This window comes from Mixophyes fleayi, chromosome 1 (assembly GCF_038048845.1).
Source record: "Mixophyes fleayi isolate aMixFle1 chromosome 1, aMixFle1.hap1, whole genome shotgun sequence".
In the NCBI taxonomy this organism is placed as follows: Eukaryota; Metazoa; Chordata; class Amphibia; order Anura; family Limnodynastidae; genus Mixophyes; species Mixophyes fleayi.
The window spans coordinates 110,418,805-110,445,950 of record NC_134402.1 but is presented as its reverse complement, the minus strand read 5'-3'; the positions used below and the strand labels follow the sequence as shown (position 1 = coordinate 110,445,950).

The window sequence follows — 27,146 nt, the reverse complement described above, 5'->3', positions numbered from 1 at the left end:
CCTTGGCTATTGAAAGGCAACAGTGATTCAATGCAACTTGTTCTGAATTGTGTCAAGTCTTGAAACCATTCCAAGCTGTATAGATCCACTGTTGTTCATAGTATAACAGAAGTATGGGCTTTACAAGCCATCTGTCTGCATAGGCTTCTTTTCTTCTGCGTCCAAACTGTGTCTGGTAGGTTTCTGAGGGAATAACTTTCCAAGCAGTTGTATTTCTTTTATGTTCGTCCCAATGAATGTCAAAATAAAACACAATGTAAATAAAGAATGTGGTTGAAGCATTATGCAAATGAAGGACACCTGCACTGACTGCAGTGTAGAAACTGCAGTCTAAACCTTAAATCTTCTTTTAAAAAGAGACATATCAAAGATGTACATGAAAGGGTTACTTCTACTAAGTATTTAATTTCAAGAGTTTATTTTTTGTCTTATATTATTAAAAATTAACCAACAATTGATTTAAGGATGCAACATTGGCTCGGCTCATTCTTGGGAAAACTAAATGTTATGCCTTCTTTACAGTGCGTTATAGCATGCCAGTCCAGCGATAGATGGGCAAATTATTGATGTTCTTGTTAACATGTAAACAAGCTTGGGCAGCACTGTGTCTAAGTGGTTGGCACTTCTGCCTCACAGCACTGGGGTCATGAGTTCAATTCCCAACCATGGCCTTATCTGTGTGGAGTTTGCATGTTCTCCCCGTGTTTGCGTGGGTTTCCTCCGGGTGCTCTGGTTTCCTCCCACACTCCAAAAACAACCTACTAATAGGTTAATTGGCTGCTATCAAATTTGACCCTAGTCTCTCTCTGTCTGTGTGCGTATGTTAGGGAATTTAGACTGCAAGCTCCAATGGAGTAGGGACTGATGTGAATGAGTTCTCTGTACAGCGCTGCGGAATCAGCGGCGCTATATAAATAAATGGTGATGATGATGATGATGATGATGACAAAACACCATCACAAGGGTGCTTAAATTATGATTGTAAATTGTAGTGACAAGCACTGAAGACATCAACAGTTGCTATATTATGGAGTATACCATGGGTACGAAACACTCCTTCCCTAGCTCATCTGACAATGGGAAAAGATTCCCTATTGTTTAACACCGGGAACTTTTTGTCAATGACAGGAGACGAGAGAGGATAAAAGTTATGTGCAGGCTCTTATAGTGGTAGTAGCAACTGCTATTAACAATATGCCTTCAAAATAGCTTTTACTTTGACCATTAAGGGGTCATAACCTCAATGTTGTTTTACTACCATGGTTTAAATGAAGAAAAATGATCCCTATCTGCCATGCATTACAAACCAATGTGATTTCACAAAATCCTCTAGAAGATATAATAGATTGCCGCAAAATTTCTACTTCAAGTTTTTAGAAAACTTTACAAATGTTAATATATGGATTCTTGCATGCTGAACAATGCACTTCGACAGAGGAGTAATCTGTGTTTGAGCATGATAGATCCGATGAAGGTATGAAATTATTGAAGTATGTATATCAAATAAAGACATAGAAAAATTTAAAGAGTAGATAAATCTATTTACCTGTGCACAAACTGATATACATGACACATGAATCATTAAGGTGTCAATTCTGAATAAAGATGCTCAAGCTCGGTTCCCCGAGAATCGAACATACCCGAACTTAGCAGATCCGAGTACCGAGTTCAGCCAGCTCGGTACTTTCATGCTTTTTCGGAATTGAAAACGAGGCAAAACGTCATTGTTACGTCATTGGATCTCGCAAGTTTTGGATTCTATGAGTACTGCCCTCCACAGCGATCTAGCGCCATTTCACAGAGGGACACAGAAAAGGTAGCACAGTCTGTAGAGCAGTTGGGCAGCAACATAGGTAGAATAGAAAGAGGAGGGAATAGCAGTGTTCTTTAAAGTCTACAGTGACATTCAGGAGAGCTCCATTGCTTCTAAATCTACAGTCCCATAATGTACAGTGTTATATAGGTAACACACAAAGAGGAGAGCTCCATTGCTAATTGTTATTGCTGAAATACAAATACTACGGCTGACAGGCTTGGTGTAAATCTGCAGTCACATTGTACTGTGTTATATAGGTAACACACAAAGAGGAGAGCTTCATTGCTCCATTGCTAATTGTCATTGCTGAAATACAAATAATAGCTGGCAGGCATGGTGTAAATCTGCAGTCACATTGTACTGTGTTATCAAAATGGATTCACAGCAGTACACAGAAGACCAAAGCTTTATTGGGACAGAAAGAAATATAGGGAAAGGTGCATGAATTAAGGCAAGAGCCAAGTGATGGGAGAATGGGTTGGAGGGGGTAAGGAAGGGGGAGACACAAGCCCAATGTTTTATTGAATTAACAGAGACACAGGGGGAGAAGGAGAAAAAGGAGACAGAAAATTAATCATCTTCCTCTTCCTCAGGACTGTCAATGGTGTTATAGTCTCTTAGTAGGCTGTGGATCAGCTTGCGACAGTCCTGGATGGTCATCTTCTCTCTTTTCAGGATGAGGCAATTCCTGGCAAGCCAAATAGCATGCTTAAAGCAGTTCATAAGGTGCCCAGCCTCCTGGATTGCCCCAATGATGTGGGTCCCAGGAAATAATCCATAAAATACCGAATGGTATGAAAGGCAAGTGCTGGCCACACTGTACTTAAGTTCATGTGCCCACTGCAACAGTGCCTGTGCAGTGAGGCAGTCCCAAAAAATACGCTGTGCTGTTTCCCTTCTGGTGATGCAGAAGGGGCAGTGGACATATTGGCACAGGTTCCGGGAGTGCATGAATGTCCTAAGAGGCAGACCTCCCTGGATAGCCATCCATGCAGTGTCTTTGTGTCTATTAGCCTCTTAGAGGCCACATTCTCCTACACGTGTTTTTTTGTTGCAGCAGAGAGACCTGGAACAGACTCCATAAAGTCTTTAGCTCTGATGAGTTTGTGGACAGTTTTTGGCTTCCACATGTCTGGTTTAAGTCCAGATGGTGCTCTCTCACAAATTGTCCAACATCCAGGTAAAACCAAGGTGTAGTCCAGTTGTAAGGGAAGGAGCTGTCCCACTTGTCCCAACCAAGGGTCCTCCAAAGAGGCATGAAGAAAAAGCAAGACATGGACTTCCCAGCAGAGCAAATGTTCGTTTTAATAAGAGTTCTGCTGATGCAGTTACAGGCAAAGAAGGCTCACAGCATGGTGGAGATATCCGGGATCCCTTTCCCACCTTTGAGGGTCTCCTTGAACATGAGCGCCCGCTTCACTTTGTCCATGTATTATAGAGATGGTCACTGACCCCCGTGTTTTGGTTTTAGATTCGGTTTTGGATCTGGATTACCGTCGTGTTTTGGTTTTGGTTTTGCAAAACCGCCATTGCGTGTTTTGGTTTTGTTTGGTTTTGCTATTTTTTTGGAAAATCCATGTTTTTGGGCCTAAATTAACCCAATTTAGTGCTCCAACTGTTTTAGAGACAAGTAATCTAATTGTTGAGGTAATAAATCATCCAAAAAAAAAGTTTAATTCTTCGTTGGTAGGCCTATTCTACACACAAAACAGATTGTCTTCCTCTCCATCTATGCATATTGGCAATGCAGCCATCGTCTTTGAATGTATATTACACCCTACACTTATAGTTAAATATGTAAAGAAATGGAAAAAGCCAGTTTGGTTTCTGTCTCTCAAGGCCCCCCTCCACTTGTATAAAATACCAAAAAATTCAGCCATTATAGACTGTACAATATTAATTGACATGGAGAAAGCCAGTTTGGTTTCTGTCTCTCTAGGCCCCCCTCCACTTGTATAAAATACTAAAAAATTCAGCCATTATAGACTGTACAATATTAATTGACATGGAGAAAGACAGTTTGGGGTCACTCTGTCTATGACACCCTACCCTTAAGGATAAATTGCCCTAACAGCAGCCTTTCAAGATGGTATGTGATATGGAAATGCCACAAGTCCCTTTCCTCTTTGGGGGTAGATTGCACCCTACACTTACATAGAAAGTTTTAAAAAGATGTTATCGGCATCATCTTCAGCTTAATCCTCACCCTCATCAGTGTGTACGTCATCATCACAGACTATCAATTCATCGCCGCTTGAATCCGCCATTAGAGAACAGTCAGTGCTTGGATGTCTTGGATGGTGAAGGCCTTCCTCGTGGAAGATGTAGTTCATTTTTATAAACATCATTTTCTCCACATTTTTGGGAAGTAACCTTCTACGGCGATCACTGACTAAGTTCCCTGCTGTGCTGAACACTCGTTCAGAGTACACACTGGAGGGTGGACAGCTTAGGTATTGCAAAGCAAGTTTGTACATGGGTTTCCAAATGGCCTGCTTTTCTTCCCAGTAAGGAAAGGGACTGTCTGACATTTCCATATCAACTACCTCTTGAAAGTAATCCTCCACCATCCTTTGCATGTTTATACTTATATTGGATGGAGTTATGGGCAAAGTGACACATTTTTTTGAAAAATCCTTCAAACCAGCCCAGTTGTTAAATTGTTCTGGTCTGCCCCCTGTGTCTTCCCTGCTTCTTTTTTGGAAATTTAATTTTTTACGAGCAACAGCTTGAGAAAGTGAAGGAGGACACGTCGTCAAGCCGAGGCCCAGTTCAGCGGCCAACTTGCTGAGCAATAGCTCCTTGCAAAAGTTCACATCTCACTCATTTACAAGTAAAGACTCAATGTAGGTTTTAAACCTTGGATCAAGCACAGTGGCCAAAACGTACTGATCCGAGTTCAAGATCTTAATAACTCGAGGATCATTGTGAAGCGAATTAAGTACTTGATCGACAAGGCCAACATACTTTGCTGAATTGCTTGCTTTCAGCTCCTCCTTCATTTTCTCAAGCTGCTTTTCCAATAGTCTAATTAAAGGAATGACTTGGCTCAAACTAGCAGAGTCTGCACTGACCTCACATGTCACAACTTCAAATGGTTTCAGCACCTTGCACAGCACTGAAAGGATTCCCCACTGTGCAAGAGTGAAATACATCCCCCCTCCTTTCCCAATGTCATGACTTGTGCAATATGCTTGGATGGCTTTGCGCTGTTCCTCCATCCTCTGAAGCATGTACAGGGTGGAATTCCACCGAGTTACCACCTCTTGCTTAAGTTGGTGGCAGGGCAAGTTAAAGTGCTCTTGGAGCTGCTGTAATCTCCTACATGCTGTGGCTGAATGCCTGAAATGGCCTGAAATTTTACGGGCCACCGAAAGCATCTCCTGCACCTCACGGTTATTTCGTAGGAAGCTCTGCACCACCAAGTTGATGGTGTGAGCAAAACAGGGAATATGTTGGAAATCACCCAGCTGTAATGCTCGCACTATATTGTTGGCGTTATCTGAAATGACATACCCTGGGGAGAGTCCGAGTGGTATAAGCCATGCATCAATCACATCTCTCAGTTTGCGTAACAAATTGTCAGCCGTATGCCTGTTAGTGAAGCCGGTGATACAAAGAGTGGCCTGCCTGTGACAAATGTTACGTAGTGGTGTACATGCTGCTGCTGTTCCTGCTGGTCAAGGTGAATGACCAACCCAGTGGGCTGTCACAGTCATATAGTCTTTGGTTTGGCCACTTCCACTTGTCCACATATCTGTGGTTAAGTGAACAGTGGGCAGAATGGCATTTTTCAGCGCAATCTCTACATTTTTACACACTTTTTGGTATAGTTGTGGAATAGCTTTACGGGAGAAATGGTGTCGCGATGGAATTCTGTAACGCGGACACAAAACCTCAATTAACTGTGAAAAACCAGCTGCGTTTATTGTGGAGATTGGACGCAGATCTAACACTAACATTGCAGCCATGGCGTCTGTGATTCGCTTGGCGACTGGGTGACTGCTGTCATATTTGCTTCCCCTCGCAAATGATTGTTTCACAGTTAATTGCTGAAATGTAGGACTGCTCATTTTATTAACCTGCCTCTGGGATGACGATTCACCCCCAGCAGCAGCAACAGCAGCAGCAGGACTAACGCTTTCTTCAGAGGAATCAATAATAGTGCCGGAGTCATCCAGCCTTAAGTGGGATGCCGGGCTAACTCCGAGCGCTACTGAGGATATTGATGAGGATGGTGTGGTGGGTGTATTTTGTAGCCGTCGGTATGTCGGTGAGCGGAGGGTCTTAGCTGATGAGGGAGTGCTTGTATTCTTTTGGGAAGAACTTTCAGCTTTTCCCAACACTTTGCCATGAACTCTCGTTAAATGGCGTAACATAGACGAGGTTCCAAGATGGTTAAGGTCCCTCCCTCGACTGACTGTGGCTTCACATACACTACAAATGGCTATACAATTGTTGTCTGGATTTGGGTAGAAATAATTCCACACATAAGAAGTGGATTTTTTTGTTTTATGCCCAGGCATGACAATGGCCTTTTTCTTGTCACATGCCAGAACTGCTGCCACTGGTGCAGGACTTACACAATCAACCTCATCCTCATCAACATCCTCATTAGCGCCCTCGTCGCCTACACAAATCTCCCCCTCATCCTCTTCTAATTCCAAAGTGGCATCCTCAATTTGGGTATCACCGGCTACACTCGGGTTATTAAGGCACACATCAGCAGAATGCTCACGATTAGACATCCCACTGTTCGATGGACTCTCCACAGGGATTGTTGTCATTTGTGAATCAGAGCAAATATTCTCCTGTAATGCCTCACTGTTATCTTGCAGCTCGGCTTTGACGCGTAACAGTAGTTGTGCACCAATTGTAGGCTGGGTAACTTTTTGGGATCTGCCACTAATAGCCAAAGGTGAAGGCCTCATTCTCTCTTTGCCACTGCGTGTGTAGAATGGCATGCTTGCAATTTTTTTTTTATCGTCACTTAACTTTTGCTCAGTTACACTTCTTTTTCGCTTCAATACAGTAAATTTTTTTTTGGTTTTTGTTTTTTGTACTAATTTGAAAACACTCTGTTGTTTGACATCGCCTTGGCCAGATGACGTACTGGGAACACTAACATCAGGACTGGTGACAGAACCTGGTTGCTCATTCAGATCATATGTGGACTGCTTTGAATCCATTCTGAGCGCAAACCACTGGGGAGTGCTAAAAATTATTTAGTAGATACTGCTGACAGTTATGACTTTTGACAGCCAGAAATATTAATGCACAATTAGGGAGGACACCCCAAAAGCACTGAGGAGTGCTAAAAATTATCTAGTAGATACTGCTGACAGATATGACTTTTGACAGCCAGAAATATTAATGCACAATTAGGGAGGACACCCCAAAAGCACTGAGTGCTAAAAATTATTTAGTAGATACTGCTGACAGATATGACTTTTGACAGCCAGAAATATTAATGCACAATTAGGGAGGACACCCCAAAAGCACTGAGGAGTGCTAAAAATTATCTAGTAGATACTGCTGACAGATATGACTTTTGACAGCCAGAAATATTAATGCACAATTAGGGAGGACACCCCAAAAGCACTGAGGAGTGCTAAAAATTATTTAGTAGATACTGCTGACAGATATGACTTTTGACAGCCAGAAATATTAATGCACAATTAGGGAGGACACCCCAAAAGCACTGAGGAGTGCTAAAAATTATTTAGTAGATACTGCTGACAGATATGACTTTTGACAGCCAGAAATATTAATGCACAATTAGGGAGGACACCCCAAAAGCACTGAGGAGTGCTAAAAATTATTTAGTAGATACTGCTGACAGATATGACTTTTGACAGCCAGAAATATTAATGCACAATTAGGGAGGACACCCCAAAAGCACTGAGGAGTGCTAAAAATTATTTAGTAGATACTGCTGACAGATATGACTTGACAGCCAGAAATATTAATGCACAATTAGGGAGGACACCCCAAAAGTACTGAGGAGTGCTAAAAATTATTTAGTAGATACTGCTGACAGATATGACTTTTGACAGCCAGAAATATTAATGCACAATTAGGGAGGACACCCCAAAAGCACTGAGGTGGGCTAAAAATTATTTAGTAGATACTGCTGACAGAAATGACTTTTGACAGCCAGAAATATTAATGCACAATTAGGGAGGACACCCCAAAAGCACTGAGGAGTGCTAAAAATTATTTAGTAGATACTGCTGACAGATATGACTTTTGACAGCCAGAAATATTAATGCACAATTAGGGAGGACACCCCAAAAGCACTGAGTGCTAAAAATTATTTAGTAGATACTGCTGACAGATATGACTTTTGACAGCCAGAAATATTAATGCACAATTAGGGAGGACACCCCAAAAGCACTGAGGAGTGCTAAAAATTATTTAGTAGATACTGCTGACAGATATGACTTTTGACAGCCAGAAATATTAATGCACAATTAGGGAGGACACCCCAAAAGCACTGAGGAGTGCTAAAAATTATTTAGTAGATACTGCTGACAGATATGACTTTTGACAGCCAGAAATATTAATGCACAATTAGGGAGGACACCCCAAAAGCACTGAGGAGTGCTAAAAATTATTTAGTAGATACTGCTGATAGATATGACTTTTGACAGCCAGAAATATTAATGCACAATTAGGGAGGACACCCCAAAAGCACTGAGGAGTGCTAAAAATTATTTAGTAGATACTGCTGACAGATATGACTTTTGACAGCCAGAAATATTTATGCACAATTATGGGGGACACCCCAAAAGCGCTGGGGAGTGCCAAATATGAAGAAAAAATAATAAACCTCTATCCTCCTCTCTGCACTAGCGATTTTGGTTAGAGCAATTGCAAGAACAATATTGTATTCTCTGTCCCTGCTCTAATTAGCCTATGACTACACCCTGCTCTCTCCTTCTGTCAAATGGCGATGGATTGCTGTGGAGGTGTGTATTTATAAAGTTGAAGTATCGCGAGAACCGAGCCCCGAGATCCGACGACGTCACAATGACGTTCGGCCTCGATTTGGATTCGGAATGGGCGGGAGAGTACCGAGTACTCGGATACCCAAAGTTCGGGTGGGTTCGGTTCTCGGAGAACCGGACCCGCCCATCTCTAATGTATTACCACAGTTATCCAAGGAATGGGTGGAGCGATCAAATGAACCATGACTGGTTTCATGATCCAAGGACAATTCCATCTTGCTTTTCTTTTCTGCCACTGATGTGTGCCAATGTGTCCTAGATGTGCTAGGAACTGCCGTGTGTTTGAGTAATTGCCCTGTCGCTTAGCATCCAGCCAGGGTGCTGCAGTATTTGTCCGAAAGTGTATGAAAATATTGTGACCTGTGAGGTCATCGAAATTGGCTGCAAATGACTTGAAATTAGTGTTATTGAGGTTAATAATAATGTAGGAACAAAAAAAAGAGCAATATTTTGTGATTTTAGCATATTTTAGCAATTTTTCTAAAAAATACAGGTCCAAAACCAAAACACACGAGTGCGGTTTTGCCAAAACCAAAAGCAAAACACAAAGTTAATCCAGAACACCGGGGTCAGTGAACATCTCTAATTCTGAGCAGGTTTTTTTTTTTAGCATGGAGCAGCATAGTGAAATAGTGCCTATTTCGTCTTATCTTCAGTCTATCAGCAGCCTGTACCACCCAAAACCTAGCGCTAGAGCAATAATGAGATCTGCAGAATATTGCACTGTTTCACAATTCCCTTGACAGATACATTGCAAAACATTTTGCAGAGCAGAATAGGGGAAATTTATAAAAATGTGTGCAAATGACATATTCTGACATTCACAAATGTACTAGTTTTCATAATTGTCTTGCGAATACTTAAATATCAGGAATATTGTGAATATGTACAGCTACTAATTGCCCATGTGGTACAGCTTTGTCATTTATTGTCCCTCTAATTACACTTCTGATTATTTAATTATTATGCATATAAGCCTCCTTAATGGTATGCTAGAGATCAGCGAGTGCAGGATTTCCTAGCATTTTTAGCCAGGACCTAAATTTATGTGAATCAGCTTTGGAAGTAATGTTTACTCATGTTTTCATTAATATTGTACTTCCTTCTAATTCATTTACTGTTGTCTATAAATTAAGTCGATGATTGTTACAAATGAAAAGGAAACTATTGGCATTCAATAAATAACATTAAAACAGGATAAAGAATGAATTTATTTGTTGGTTGCAAACATATGATGCTGGGGACCTGCTGTAAACGGCTTGGTTAAGAACCTGTAGTCTTTTTTTTTCTAATTGTGCCCTATTCAGCATTGGGGTAGGCGTTACAAGCCTTGTTCAACAGTTGTTCTTATCTGGTGAGAGACTTTTACCACTATATTTTCCAACCAGATTGCGATTAAAGTTGGCCAGGTTTGATCCACAAGCATGATAAATTTCATATTATGCGGTTTTTTAAAATAATATAGATACTCAACAGATGTTTGATGTTCTAACAATCAAATTTAATATGTATGTATACTGCACTATATACACAATATATTTTACTATGTTATAGGGGCATGTTTAACAATTAGTGATTGTGCACTATCGTGCATTTACCGAAAAATCCATGGCCCTCTGTGTGTCCCCCGCATATTTAAGAAAGGTGCATCACAGCAGATATCGTGGATATCTGCTGCTTTGCATGCTGTTTAGTTTTGGGGAGCAGTCACCATTCAATAGCATGGTGACTGCTCCCTCTCGCAATCTAACAAGTTCCGAAAAATTGTTTTTTTTGGAAACTTGTCATGTTAATGTACGAACTGCACATGCGCAATTGCAGTAAGAGAAGAAGTGAAGAGGACGAGGAGGAGATCCGGAGACAGCGTGTTCCAAAGAGGCAGGGTAAGTATAATTTTTTTATCACAGAAACAGCAGTTTATCGGAACTGCTGTTTCTGTGCTGGGTTGTACATAAATTTGAGAAATAGTTAAATCCTTATCAATGCCATAAGGTTTGAAAACTATTTTTCACTTTATGTGAACATTGATAAATGTGCCCCATAGTGTTTTAACATCAAACATCTGTTGAGTATGCATGTTATTTTAAAAAGCGGCATAAGATAATAGACATAGAAAACTTTAGAATGTATGTATGTTCTTATTAATGTACACAATCTAATACAGTGTGGGGATATAACATCTCCTACAGACAGTTGCTAGGACAACTTGGAGTGAAACAGAAAAAATCTTTTGACTTACTCCATATTTATTATGCTCAAGAAGCTTTTTTTTTTTTACATACTGGTTTTACACCATTATATGAAATTTTAAAAATACAATTGTAATATGAATATAGATTTATTACATTGTGTATAGTTATGGTTTATTTTTCTTCTTAAACAAGTTCTTGTAAAATGTATTACTTATTAATGTTTTAAAAATGATGCAATGACAAATATTCTGGCCAGGATGGCTGCTGGCAGACAGTGCAATTTCGATCACCAACACTTGATGCTATGATTTAAAGCAGCTGATACCTATTTTTTTGATGATAATATTTTTGATGACGATCTTGTAGCTCTCTAAATCATACATTCATTCTATGTTTTTAAAATGTTAAGATTTTATTAAAAGTGAAATTTTACCATTTACAAATTACATGAAAATAAAAATAAAATATATAAACTGAAATGTATTTGAGTGATTCAAGGATATCCCACGCCTGCCTTTCAGGACAGTGGCAAACGCACAGATTACTCCTGTGAAAGATTCAACATGTAGCTAAAACTGTGAAAACCTTATTTTTGTTACAGAAACATTTTGCAAACCATCTGCAACACAGGCAACATTCAGGTTATAGGTAATAAGCAGCAAAATAAAATTTTAGCAAAGACAGCTAGTTTGAATGTATGAATCATGACACTAACATTTCTGTTCTGGTTTTAATAATAGCCCTGCAAACATTTGAGAGTAGCTACGTCATATATTACAGAGGCTTGCCATCCCTCATTCAGGTCCTCTTTTGCCAATGGCAGGCTATTCACAGCCTGTAGTACAACAATCCTGCCATGTTTGCCTGTAGAAGTGAAGTGGATACAACCTGGCTACAAATGGGGTTTGCACAATGTGGCTAACAACTGGGTGTGTGTAATAGGGTCTGATTATATGGCTGAAATGGAGTCTGTATAATTGGGGTTGTGCAATTACCAGGAGAAAACTGAATATTGTCAGGGCCGGATTAAGGGAATGAAGGCCCCTGTGCTAAGGGGGCCTTACGGGGGAATGTAAGCTGTCTGCCGCCCGCTGCCCCCCTTAAGGCCCCCTAACCCCCCCAAGCACTTACCTGTCACTGCAGTCCTCCTTCCGCGGTGCGCTGTAAGCTCCTTAATGAGATCTCACGAGAGTGAGCAGAATACTGAGCGCTGGGGACGGATGACTGCAGTGAAAGTTCTCAGCAGCATTGATCGGGGCGCCCCCAGCCCGATCAATAATGCTGCTGAGGACTTTGAAGGGCCCCATGGATGCCCGAGGCCCCTGGGCTGTAGCCCAGTTAGAGCTCGGGTTAATCCGGCCCTGAATATTGTGCACACAAGGATAAGAAACGTAAGTTGGCACAAAGACAGGGAAAAGGAATCACAATGCTTCTACTCATTTATGTGAACTGCACACACTAAGTAGACATACAGGGGGGTATATTCAATTGTCAGTGAGTTTTTTTTATTGACTGCGTTAAGTCATTTTAACACTGTTTTTTATAATTTTCGAGCGGGTTAACTTTACCGGTTTGGTGATTCAATTCCATTTTTAACGCTCAATTGTTTTCCATGAAACGGCAGCCGCGTTAAAAGCTATTCAATTAGCTATTCCTTTTTTTTTGAACGCGGCGCGTTAAACAGGCAAATATGTTTGTTTTATCTCACACCTCTTAGGGGTGTGTTAAAAATAAAAAACCTCTGAAAACTATTTGAAATCATGTAAAAAAAAAGTTCAACTTATGTTTATCACTAATGTCTAACATGTAAAAGTTGATTTTCTTGTGAACAAATAATGAAATAAAATAAACATAAAAAAATTATATAAATAAAATCACTAATTAATTATATTTATGTATGTTTTTGGTACAAATATGAATGCAGTAATGCGTTTTGACATGGTATAGATGATTCTATGGTAAAAAATAGTTCAATTAAAAAATATGCTAAAGAAAGTACTGTAATGTAGATATTATCAATGTGTAATGCAATCTAATGTATGGAAATGTATGCAAAACCTTTTTTTTGTGTTATACATGACCGCGATAAAACTCCCCTTCACTCCCCTAAAAACTCGCAAACACAATGTTTAATTCATGGGGGCAGCGCTCCCACTTTTTCAGTTGAATTGCACTAGTTTTTCGCGCTGCGCTAACTCAAAATGGTTGCTACTGCAGTTAAAGACCCGCGGGAGATTTTTTTATTTTTTTTATGCTGTGGGGAAATAAAAAAAACTCGGACAATTGAATACCCCCCACAGTATTTGACACTTTCATAGGCAAAGACAGTCCCTGCAGAAAACACACAGAAAAGTACACAATAGTATAGAAAAACATACCCAAACACAATCACAGACACACACTTCCTTATATAACCCTTTAACACCTTTATTCATTTAACACCAACAACTACTGAGTCACATTTGCATGTCAAATCTAAGTCAGTCACTTGTCACTTCCTAGGTCAAACTTTCTTTCTCAACATCCAAATTGCTTTTTTTCCTCAAAGCATGTTACTAACCTATCACCTAATCCTCTTCTGTACATTTCCACAACAAAAGCAATCATCATACTGGTCATTCAAAAACACATCACTGACAGCACATTTACTTACTCCATTTGCTCAATTTTTAGTGCTGTGTTTGCAGAATAATTGTTACCAAGTTTAACTACGTAAAAAAAAAAAAAGAAAACACTTTTAGCGACAGAAGAACAAACAAAGGAAAAAATAGAATCTAGCTTATAAGAACATTATCTTCTACTTGCTTCTCTCCGACAATTATTAGCATTAGAAAGAAAAGAACTTGTGGAACTCAAATGCTGCTGTGCAGCAATAAAATAACTCAATTTAATAACAAGCTCTACCATTTCAGAAAGCCTTCAATCTTACTTTCAAAACACATTTAAAAGCAGAAAATAAAGATACAGAAAATATTAAATTGCTTTTTTTTTCAAAGGAATTAGGTGTTTGGTATTCCTTTGCCTTGGCATTTTGAAGTCTATCTTTCAAAGTGAGTACTGTATATGCTGTAATGTAACGAATGTCAACCTGCACATTAAATAAAGGATAAAGCAATAGGAGCGAGTCTATTTTTATCCATGAGCCATTGCATGGCAGATTTGGATCTCACCGTGTCCGTGAGTGCTTTTAAAGAATTGTTCAGGCTGTCCACAGAGTGCTGTCTTGCTGAATTAAGCAGGAGGTCTGTATGGCTTGATATAAGAGGTTGCAGGTGATTGATGTTACTTAAAATTTCTTTTGCCTTTGCGGTGTTCTCAGGTGAATAGTAAATACATTGGTACCCTGTACTGGAAAACAAAAATGCAAATTTCTATTAACAGCCTGCAAAAATATTATCAGATACTTTAACAAAAAAATAATAATCCCTATAAAGAAGATTAAGTAAAGTTATTTCCTGTACTCAGGCAAACGCTGAAATATTTATCTCTGAGGATTAAACTACAATCGTTATTCTGATGTATAAGAGTTAGGGAAAGAGAAATAATTCTGAACCGTTATCACTGATTTAATTGCCATCTCATCTTCTTAAAGAGCAAGTACTGAACAATGTACAATTAAGTGCATATTTAGCGCATATTATGCAGAACTCTTTTACAGGAATATGGCTGGGAAGATGCTGAAATTAAAAGCTAGGAAAGAAATGAAGAGCAACCAGATTTGAGTCTAAACCAACATTGGGTCTAATTACAACCTGCTCAATCATTTGTTAGCTACACCCTCTAGTAGTGTGCAGGGCAGCATGGTGGCTTAGTGTTTATCACTCTGTTTCACAGCACTGGGGTTGAAAGTTCAATTCCCGACCATAGCCTTATCTGTGTGGAGTCTGTTTGGAGTTTGTAGGTTCTCCCCATGCTTGCGTGGGTTTCCTCCAGGAGCTCCAGTCTCCTTCCACACTCCAAAATTCATTCTAGTAGTTTAATTGGCTGCCTCCAAAGGGACAGGGACTGATGCGAGTGAGTTCTCTGTACAGCGCTGCAGAAATAGTAGCACTACATAAATAAATGATGATGATGTATCTTGCATGTTTCTGAAACCAGAGAAATTATGCAGCCTGCTCATCTGACGGCTTTGATCATGCATGTTAGCCCAAATGTAAAGCAAGTGGAAAACAAAAAGACAAATTCCCTCACTAGCGCTGACTGTTATTACATGATCAAAGTAGAGAGTAGAGTGTAAGCTTGTGAGCAGGGCCCTCTTACTTCTCTGTCTGTCTGTATTACCCAGTATTGTCTATTACTTTGTCTGTCCCCAATTGTAAAGCGCTACAAAATTTGCTAGTGCCATATACATAAATGATGATGATGATGAGATTGATGAGAGTACCTAGGATTCCCCTTCACTAGCTGCCAATCATAAACTCTTTCCCACACTGGTTGCTTGTGATTGGCTGGTGTGTATACTCTTGCTTACCCTTTTGTGGTATAATGGGTAGGAGTCTTAGCCCATTGTGCATCACACTGAGACCACTGTAGTGGCAAAGATGCCATATTTGGGGTCCCAATCTTGTTCATTACCCTGGTCGCCACAACCCTGAATATCAAAAAGAGTCCAGTGCCTTTCAGTGCTGCACCAGTAGTTTATAAAAAGAGGAAACACTCAATGTTGTAGCTTCTCTAACCTGTAGAGGCACCGGTGCTTGCTGACCAGCCTGGGATGGTTTTCACTATGGCACAGGGATTTCATTGTTGTGGTCTCCCTGGTGTGGTGGTAAGTAGCCCGGATGTAAGGTATTAAGGCGTCCATGCTTTGTTCTAGTTAGGGTGCTTTGAATGTATTGTGAATGCTCATTAAGTCAGGGCTAATTGACCCCTATAGTGAATGCTTACTTTGCATATACGTGGGTATTTTTTACATATATTTTAGATCTGTTGTTACAAAAGCAATGCGTTTCCCCCATGCATTCTTGAATTATGTCACTGTATGGGTCATCACCACAGCTTCTGGGAGATTATTCCATAGATGTATCACTCTTTCATATGTTACCTTTCAGTTTTCCTTTCTCCAATCTCTACAAGTGTCAACTTGTTCTAGAATTTCTCTTATTTTTAAAAAATACTGCTATTCTGAACTATCAATAATTTTCATATATGTGAACGTATCTATCATATTGTCTCTGTCCCCTCTTTCCCTTAAGCTGTACAAGTAAAGCTCTTGACATCTTTATTGATAAGGTTTGTTATGCAGTACATGCACCATATAAGTAGAAATTCTCAGTATTTTTCCCATTCTCTTTATTGGAGTATCGAAAACATTAACCAGGTAAAAGAGAAGGTGATATAAAGGTGGTGATATAAAAACAATATTGTACAGCTTCATTATATCCAAGTAGCACATCAAATTTCACACACCAACAGATATCATAACAGGTATGGTAAAGCAAACGAAGATATTTTCAGTTACTCTGACCCCCCCCCCCCCCCCCCCCACCCCCCTCCAGCCAGATTAACAGGCTGGTGTCCCTTCCTTGGGACTAGCCACGGATCTACAGATCCATTCCTGCCCCTGTCTACAGTATGCGACCCTCTTTAGTGGGGAGGGTGGCATGTCATAGTACAGGAAATGAGAGGCAGACTCTGAAACTTATAGATCTAAACGGAAGGAGATAAGTGATTGCTTTTACTGTAATAGCGGTGGAGGCTGGGTATTAATTTAATGAGAGTGAGTGATAATCATTTATTAGTGAGTGGGAAATATTCATTTATTGCCAAGTTATTCCATGGTGAGGACTATTTAATTAATAGTGGAGTCATAGCAATGATAATTTAAGGTGGTGTGATGGAATTATTTAGTCAATACTAGGGTGGCTTGGGGCTTATTAATAAAATGTGGGGCAGATTTAATGGAGAAGGAGGGCTATTTATTAATTGTGAATACCAATTATTTAATTTTGGGGCAATTTGGGGGAAATAGGTTTAATTATTAAATAGGAATAAAAATTATTTAATATTCAGGCTGTTTGGGGGGCAATAGGTATATTTCTTAAATGCGAGTACCATTCATTTATTGGTAGGGAGGAAATAGCTCTATTTATTAAATGTGAGTGCTATTAAATTTGATGTTGGGCTGATTTCAGATAGGGAGACCTAACTATTATACATAGGTGCTATTGCTTTAACATCAGGGCTGGTTGGGGGAGGGAGGCCCAAATAGGTTCACTCACTACTAGACTTTCCATATTTTATGTATCTCCTTTTTACCAACCAGGGCTCCAACATTCCAGGATCCAGATAAGCAGCAACTGAGCTTAACAGACTAGCAGCCGCAGGTAGTGAATACTACATGAATAGGTAGGAGAGCGCAGCACTGTCTGCCAACATCTCACCCCTAATAATCAGTACAGTATGAAGCAGGACATCCATCCCAACTATCCTTGCAGTCAGTACAAAGTCTGGAATGAGTGGGACAGTCCCATAAAATTGGGACTGCCCCACCAGAATCAGGACAGTTGGCTACCATTGCCCTTGAATTTGAAGTGGATTGTAAGAATTGGAGAGCAGCCTAGAACTGTCCCAAATAATAGCTACGCTCCTGTCATACACTCTGGCGGTGTGGAATGGAACTCCCCCTCTAGAAATTCTGTGTTTGCCCCTGCCAGGCATGGTTATTTTCTTTTGGAGATAGGACCCCCAGAGCTGTACATACTACTCAAGGTGAGGTCTTACTAATGACCAATTAAAGTGGCAGTATAACCTCCTTCTTCCTGCTACTAATACCTCTACCTGTACAACTACGTATTCTACTTGATTGCTTGCTCACCTTCATATCATCTGAAAATATAGCTCCATTTCCTCTGTTGTTATTAATAGAATATATACATGTAAAGAAACAAATATAACAAATTTGCAATCAGTAACCAGACTCAGACAATTCAAGGGATCCAATTGTAGGGATCAGAGCTCCCTGGAAGCAGGTTTGAAAACATATATATTATTTTAAAATATACTTCTTATAACTTTATTTACTGGTGTGCCCAGCATATTGCATGCTGCCATTAATTAATGTGGAAAAAGTTCAGGTTTGATGAGAACCTCAGATATCTATAGTAGTCACAGTTTTTTTCATCTTTCCAAAAAGAACATCTTTAGCTTTCAACAGACTATGATATTAGTCTGTGAACCACAAAAGTAAGGAACAACTGATTTAATGAGAGTTAAACTGTCCATCATCATGTCAGTCAAACATCAGGATCAAACTGGATATCATTTAACAGATTCTAATATAATAAATCATAATAATCAAACAATTGTGTAAAGTGTGAAAAGTGAATATGAGAAATTGTTAATAATGCTTAATGAATGATGAGCAGAGAGAGACAAGGAACGAGTGACAAATCACAAGAAAATAGGGACAAGGCATGAGGGACAAGGTAGAAAAGATAAAGAGACAAGGGACAAGGCATGAGGGACAAAGCATGAGGGACAAGGCAGTAGAGATAAGGGACAAGGCAGAAGTGATAAGGGACAAGGCATGAGGGACAAGGCAGAAGTGATAAGCGACATGGCATGAGGGACAAGGCAGAAGTGATAAGGGACATGGCATGAGCGACAAGGCATGAGGGACAAGGCATGAGGGACAAGGCAGAAGTGATAATGGACATGGCATGAGGGACAAGGCATGAGGGACAAGGCAGAAGAGATAAGGGACAAGGCAGAAGTGATAAGGGACAAGGCATAAGGGACAAGACATGAGAGACAAGGCATGAGGGACAAGACATGAGAGACAAGACATGAGAGACAAGGCATGAGGGACAAGGCATGAGGGACAAGGCATGAGGGACAAGGCATGAGGGACAAGGCAGAAGTGATAAGGGACACGGGCATGAGGGACACGGGCATGAGGGACAAGGCATGAGGGACAAGGCAGAAGTGATAAGGGACACGGGCATGAGGGACAAGGCATGAGGGACAAGGCAGAAGTGATAAGGGACACGGGCATAAGGGACAAGGGCATGAGGGGCAAGGCATGAGGGACAAGGCAGAAGAGATAAGGGACAAGGCAGAAGTGATAAGGGACAAGGCAGAAGTGATAAGGGACAAGGCAGAAGGGACAAGACATGAGAGACAAGGCATAAGGGACAAGGCATGAGGGACAAGGCATAAGTGATAAGGGACACGGGCATGAGGGACAAGGCATGAGGGACAAGGCATTAGGGACAAGGCATTAGGGACAAGTCATGAGGAACAAGGCATGAGGGACAAGGCATGAGGGACAAGGCATAAGAGATAAGGGACAAAGCAGAAGATATAAGGGACAAGACAAGGCATGAGGGACAAGGCATGAGGGACAAGGCAGAAGAGATAAGGAAGAGGCCTAGTGCTATCAGCACTGGGCTGGGTGTCCTTAGAGGGGGGGGGGGGCGCTGTTTTTTTTCGGCGGACCCCTCTCCCTAGGGAATCCAGCCCAGTGCTGAACAGCCTGGGGTTGGTTGTCATTATGGCAGAGGGACCCCTGCTGTGTGTCCCCCTGCTATAGTGCCACCAACTCTGGCTGGTTTGCATGGAACTTTGGGCAAGAACAGTGATTTGGCATCAGAGAAAATCTACTGAAATACACTGTAATATAAACGGATTCTAACTGTTCATTCTATTGCTATTATCTCTTTGGCTACTGTATAAACCATGAAGGATACATTTTATATAGAAAACTGCTCATTTGGTTGTCGGTCTGCTTCTAATTAAACACAAAACTCAAGAGTAAAGTATGATGTGGTGAAGTTTCAGAACCCATCACTCAACTCACAAAGTAACACTCATCACTCTTCCCTTGTCACTCATAACTTGTCACTTATAACATTCACATATCACACACTTATTTGATTGTGATGTCTGATTCTGGCAAGTAGTGGTGTCCCATAATGGACACTGAAGAAAATGTTACTTTCTGCCCAAATCAGTTTTTGAAAGGCTAATAATTATTACGTGAACTTGTGTTTTCTGTAGTGCCGTACTGCTGCAAGTGCAGCAATGCAAAACTCATCAGCATTTGTTTCCAGCTGTGTATATTTCAGTTTTAAATACAAAATAATGAGGTCTACACTAAAAAGATAAGAATCCCAAACTGCTCATTCTCTCCATAGTGGTTCTAGAAGACCAATTAATTATCGTAGAAGACAGCAAGTTCATTTAAAGAGATAAAATATCAGCGAAAGGTATAATTTGGACACTGTGAATGTAAGAATTGCTGCCCCTACACCATTATATGTAGTTTCCTGTGTCTGCAGCAGCAATAAAAAGACTATGAGACTGTGGGCACAATTCCTGGCTGCTATCCTATAGGGAAAATATTAATGTTACATGTCTGTGTCATTACAGCCAGATATAACAATAACACAGTCTTAGGATAATCCTGACAGACACAGTTTAGATGACAATGGATGTGGTTTTATTGTGTAGCGTAATGTAACTGCTCTGATATTATACAAGTATAAATATTTGCATACACATTTTTTAGGTTTAGCGCTGAAACAACAGAGTCAACTGATCTATTTCTCACTATTCAATATCTGGGCTGATCTGCATCAGTCTTTATGGTACTCAGCCTATGTTAGACAGCTGCATCCTGACCCTGTTCCACCGCTCCGATGATAAACAGAAGAAGGGACCGATATGCGCAGCTCTGCATGAGCACATATGCATGCATTTTATGTGTGCAGGTGCAGTGCAATTTAATTTTGCTTAATTTACACTATGCAAAAAAGCAGCCCACTGCATCAGCCCCTTTATGCCCAATATGGAAGTAACCTATATCATACATTTCTGTCACTACTCTGGAAGGAGTTTACCAAGGCTATGATTCACATCTGTAGTGTCATTTTTTTTTTTTTTTAATTAAAAAAAATCCAATATGTATACCAAATATTTTGCTACACTGTATATAAAAACATGGTACAACATCTATGAGGATAACGTTATTATATAACTGGCACAAAGCATGGGGATGACTTACTAGTATGGTACAAATATTAGGACACACAAACCAGACATTTGCTTTCAACAGTCAAATGTTTACAGTTAAGAGTTTATTTCAGGCTGTTTTTGATGATTTACTGCCCATTTGCACTTAGTTTAGCAATCCCCCCAGCATATCTGAAATCCAGCAAACACAATACATTTACTGAGTAACTTGCACTGGTTAATTACTTACTTTCGCTTTTCCGTCTCAAACCTAGTGAAAAGTGTTCTGAGGCCGCCACTCTTAAATCCCTGAGAATGCGCTGCCGGGGCACCAATGGTAATGACATCATACAGGGCATCTGGACGAATGAAGACATAAGCACTTATATCGTACACTGTCAGGCAAAGCTAGCATAAGCTCTTGGTCAATTAAACAATAAGCTTGTGTATATTATTGTCAAGTGATTAATTAACAAGAGACAGCAAGGCTTCAAAGTTTGGAGAAAGCTAGTTAATCTTCTCTTGCAAGCAAACTAGATTTTAATAGTCACTAGATCCCAAGTTACATCTTTATTTTGTATCACAGTGTGAACCAATATGTTATACTTTCCTGTTAGTAAAGGCATTTTGAATTATGCATTAATTATATGTAAATGAGACATTACTAAGTATGCATATTTGTCATTATGCATAAAACTGCCTTTGGTCTTTCATAATGCACAATGCTAAGACATACAGGGTGCATTATAAAATAAAGTTTCCCTACACAGAACAATAAAAGTTGTGGTGAACAAAATATATCTGGTGTGGATCAAAAGTGTACTCAACTCACTTCCATTTCTAATTCATTCTAGAAAAAGAAGAACAGTCTCACAGTCTTTCTAAATTATTAAAATGAAACTATTTACACTTTTTATAAACCTAACTCACATTTCTGAATACAATGAAGCAATTACATGTTAACATATCAACCACCCTTACCATCACTGCTACTTATGGTTTGTGAACATAAAAAAAAAAATTACCAGTCCTGCTGCTGATAGTGAAGGCAAACAATTTCCATATTCAGAGCAGTGGTGGATGTGCGGGTGTATACGGTGCTATGCCATACCACCACTTCTCCTACTGCCTTCATTGTAAAACTACCACATTCCAGTCACATAGATTTTAACAGTGGTAGTCACCATTCCGAGTTAGATTATTCTGACACCAACTATAGCGACATCAATATTCCAAAGACTATGAGGCAGACATTAAAAAAATATAGACTTACCATAAAATAGACACCTAACATTTACAACACGGGTCCTATCAATTGCGACTACACGAAATGCCGGCAGTTGAAATTACATCACATAAAATCTGACACTAAGATTTCCAGTTTTAAAGCGGAAATGCCTAGACCTGCCACCTGGATAATCCAAACTAAGGGTTACTAGGGATAGCGTTAGGGTTACTGTTCACATTAGGGTAAAGCACTGGGTCCTGCTATTGCCGCTTTAAAACTAGAAAACATTTTGTGTAGCCGCAATTAATAGGACCCCAGTTGAAAATGTTAGTTGTTTGTTTGATGGTAAGTCTATATTTTTTTTAATGTCGGCATCACAGTCTTTGGAATATATATATCGCTATATATCGCTATAGTCGGTTTCGGAATAATCTCAATCGTAAAAACATAACCAACCTGATTTTACTTCTTAATTTCCACTTCAACCACCAACTCAGATGGAGCAAGTTTGTTTGAGACAAATAGGCACAATGTGGCTCATGACAACATGGAGGAAATATGTTGCTTTGTGCTGTGTTGGCTCTGTCCCCTCAAATATACCAAGCTTTAGTAGGTACAGAAATAAACAGACTCTACTAATATAGGTAACTAAAAAACAGGTAAAAAAACAGGAGTTGAGTGCACCTGTTATTTTATACATATAAGAAATGGATTATAAGATACCGCAAAAAAAAAAAATATCTATACACTTGAAACATATCCTTGTGGGTGATTGGTTATAATGAATTCACATTGTACTCAAGATAGATCCAGGGAAAAATTATCTAATGTTAAAAAAAAAAAAAAAAAAAAAAGATACTTCATAAAACAAATAGGATGTGCACAAAACCAACCAAGTGAGGTACATTAATACTTGGACACCTTTAAAACAAATGTTTTACATAAATAAGATAAGTTTGCAGGGGGTAGAATCTCTTTCCTATCCATATACCCAACTATTAAGGGCCAGTAAGTATACAGGTTGGAGTGGCCCCAATGAATGCAATCTAACAAACAGTGGAGCATCACAAACCTTTGGCTCAAACAATTCACAAACATCTTGTCCAAGATAACATTAGCTTAATAATATAGTTTGCATTCGTGTACTGAACATAACCAGTGAATCACCGGTGATGGCCAATAGGTCAGTAAATATTCTCTTTATTAAAAATAAGTATAAATACATATTACATCATCACGCTCTATATATGCCCACCTCACAACACCCAGAACATTGCTCTGCATGAATTTACCTAGTAGTTCCTGATTTAATCATCAGGGCTGGTTTAAGTAACTAGTTTTCGAGCACCTTTAACATACTTAAGTAACATGAGTCTGGGTTAATACTAATGGTATAAATGTATAACTTGTATTGGCTGTGAGGATTAATGAGTGGCACAGTACTAAAGTACCTCCAGGGTGCATAATCATTAGTTTAACACAAATAACCACCTCATGATAGGAAATCACTGCATATAAACATGTCACAACATTTTATGATGCAGAGTCTAAAGAGTAATGTAGCTATGAAGAACTTTTGTCATGTATTATAAAACATGGCAAATGTACCATCTCCCGCTTGACAAGAGCTTTCTTCTGCCAGTGATAAGCTCTGAGTGCCGCAGAGAGTGATCATATCATTATGACACTCACACCTCCTGTTACTGTAACATGTCATTTGCATAATGCATGAAGTGGAAGAGAAGAATTCAGTAGAAAGAGAGCTACACCAAGCACACTGGTGGTTATTTTGATTGTCAGCTGGAGACAAGACAACATATGCTTGTTTCTTTAACTGAAGATTTCCTCAGTATACATTTACATTTTTTGTCATTTTGTCCTATTTGCCACATATATTCCTTAGTAGATTCGCCTTGATTAAGCTCTGTGATATATACTGCAACAGCACATGAAGGAAATATGTCCTTAATGCATATTGGCCTGCACTGGGCCTTTGAAACGTTGATTTACTCAACAGACTTTACAGGACTTGTAGAAATGGGCATATAAAATTGAAGCATGGTTCCAAGGTTGTGTGAAAACAGAGCACAATAAACTGGAGGTTTCCTCAATTACTATCTGGGGCAGCATCATTTGTCGGAAAATGTAAGTCACCACTCCCTGCTGACAACTCTCAAACACACTGTACTATATGGCTCTATGTTTCTTTTCTTTTATCGGTTCCTTGAGACATCTGTCTGAGAACAGAAATCACTCATCTATTTTCCCACCTTTGATGATCTTCCACATTCTCCTACCAGAAAATCTAGCCTCTAATATCTAAGACTAGATTCTTATGAAGACCATCTTAACAACATATCATTTAGGCCACAGTGTCTTCCCATCACACAGCAACTTATCAACTTTTTCTAAATAACCAAAAAATCTAGCTTGTTTTTTTGAATGCTTAAAGAACGACTAAAATCACACACAAAACTAAATTTTCAGATATGAATCATGAAGATAAAATACATTGTTCAGTGTAATCCTGACATTTCACATCTGTTAAAAATAAAGTAGTTTAAGATAGCAGTATTCCCTCTTCCCACTTTATTACAGGCAGCTCAGTATCCTAATGGGATCCAATATAAAGTAGCAAGGCGAAACGCCAGTCATTTAACCTGTGGTGACATCACTGACCACGCCCCTGTGTATGATTCTACAAATCCACACATTGCATTTCTGAAGAACATGTCTATAAGCCTGTCACTAACACTTTGCCTAGCACAGAAAAACAGCTCCAAACAAAGTCCAGACAGGGGGTGCCATGTATAAATACCCTTTATTGGTCTCTAAAATTACTTAAGAATATATATCTAAATAATTATATCATCCATTGTTATGAACATAGAAATGCAAATTCCATAGAAAATTATGCACATTATGAGTGAAGACTTGCCCCTGGAAATATTGTCACTAAAAGTGCTCTGGCTTTTTACTAGGATTAACTGAAATTAATGTATGAAACTCAGTGGAAAAGAATAAATAAAATGGACAGTGTGCCCTCCTCCAAATGCAAAAACCAGCACCAGTGTAATTGTGTAAACTTAGTTAAGCACATATATGGAACTACATGTGACGGTGAGCGCTCAGCAAACATTATTTTGCATAAATGCACCCAACTGTTCACATCGCTAATAACAAAGAGCATGCCCACATCGTGGGTTCTGGAACTGTCCCTAAAAATGCTTCATTTGTGGTTTTATAGGTTCAGCTGGAAGTTCAGAAGGTGGAAAAAGTAAACATTTTACAGCTTATAACCACTTCAGGACTACATTCATTTCTTCATTTCTCCTTTTTCTTAAAATACTGCACCTAGCGCCTACCATCAGATCAGGCAAAGTGCATCCCAATAATTCCAATAAATAGGTGACAGGGACCAAGAGATACATATGGGGGCAGATTCAATTCCCCGCATTGTTCCGCCACACTATTACTGTTACTATGGTAATTTCAACACCGATTTTTGCTTGCAGCTCTGTGAATTGGGAATTTAATGTGCCCCAGGGTGCCTGGTACTGGGCCAAATTAAGGTTATTTAAGCTGAGGGCCGATGCTGTCCCAACTATCTCCCGCTTTTTAAAAGCCCTAGTTTTCCACTTTTGTTTTGCATGGTCACCTGATTAAAGAGGATCGGTCTAAATGTTTGCACCTGGTACAAACAAAAATAAGTTGCATCATGGTGGGGTTTGAGGATTGTGCATTGTTAGCACGGCGGATTTCTGAAAAGGCCTAGAGCAACCAAATTGTAGAGATAGCAGGCTGCAAACAGTTTTCTACTCTTTCCTATGAATGCCTGCCAGCATATACATGCTCATTTTAGCTAATGGTAGAATAAATAGATTCTTATTTACACCTAAGTCATGACGAAGGGTGGGGGTCACAGAGCTCCACACTAAAGGGATAGAGGTGGGGGATACACAGTAAAAGCAACCTACAGAGTCAAAATATGTAAATCTGTTAATGTTTGGTAGCCTAGATGACAATTACAAACTCCATTTGCACTACACACTTTTATATTAACCTCTTTATGAATCTTTTTTTTCTTCAGATCAACACTTTTACCTTTTAACTTTTGGCTGTGAACACGCATTCTTTGTAAATGGAGATTAATTGGAACAAACTCAAGACTCTTTTCTCCTTTAGTACAGCTGGATTTGAAAGCAGACCCTGGGGAAAAGGAACAGGAATTAAACATTGTAAGTATCGCCATGTTCTGCAATAAGCAGATGGTTAGTTCCCCCTTTTTTTATCTTTCTAAGTCTGAGCAGGGTGCATGCATTGTATCTTTCCAGTTCGTGTTTTATTGTGTACTTGATTTTTTAAGAAATTAAGATTTTTATTGCTGCATCACAGCATGGACTTTCTCGGTAATCTACAGAGCAGTATTTAATGTGCAGATATGCTAATGCATTTTAAGTGACATACATCCCCTGCTGTCTACAACAGGGGCCCAGCATGGTGAAAATGATGGCCCATTTATCACACATTATGTTTTGGCTGCACTTAAAATATAGCATTATATAAAGCCAAAAGCTGAAATACAACTCATTTTTATTGACTTGTCAAAATAAGAATAATGAATGCACAGACCTCTGTACTATATTTTATGTCTTGGTATATTATCTTGTTCCCCGGGACTCTTGTGTTTTTTGCAGTGCTACACATTTATGAAAGGCTTGTTCAGTGTGAGCTCACGGTAATGAAAGAATGGCGTAGCTACAGGATGCTTGGCACATGTCCACCGAGCCCACTGCTACCAGCCCAATCCCCTCTGCTCGTGTTTATGCACTCAGGGGATACTACTGTAATGCTAGTCAGTCAGCATAAACACAAGATAATAGCTTTTTAGTAAATGCATTTCCATGATGATGTCAACCCTTCTAAAGAAACAATGGAAAGCAGTA

General features: G+C 39.5%; 1 protein-coding gene across 8 annotated transcripts in view; it reads right to left on the bottom strand.

Annotated features, from left to right (window-relative positions):
- The window catches only part of INPP4B (inositol polyphosphate-4-phosphatase type II B), a 481,006-nt gene that overhangs the window by 109,994 nt on the left and 343,866 nt on the right, over positions 1-27,146 (bottom strand). For all 8 annotated transcript variants that reach the window (XM_075199307.1, XM_075199316.1, XM_075199324.1 and 5 more), the window contains 3 exons: positions 26,305-26,409; positions 21,223-21,331; positions 14,189-14,366 (listed from right to left, as the gene is read on the bottom strand). In XM_075199307.1, coding sequence (XP_075055408.1) covers positions 14,189-14,366; positions 21,223-21,331; positions 26,305-26,409 — 392 coding nt within the window. The remainder of the gene's footprint in view (positions 1-14,188; positions 14,367-21,222; positions 21,332-26,304; positions 26,410-27,146) is intronic.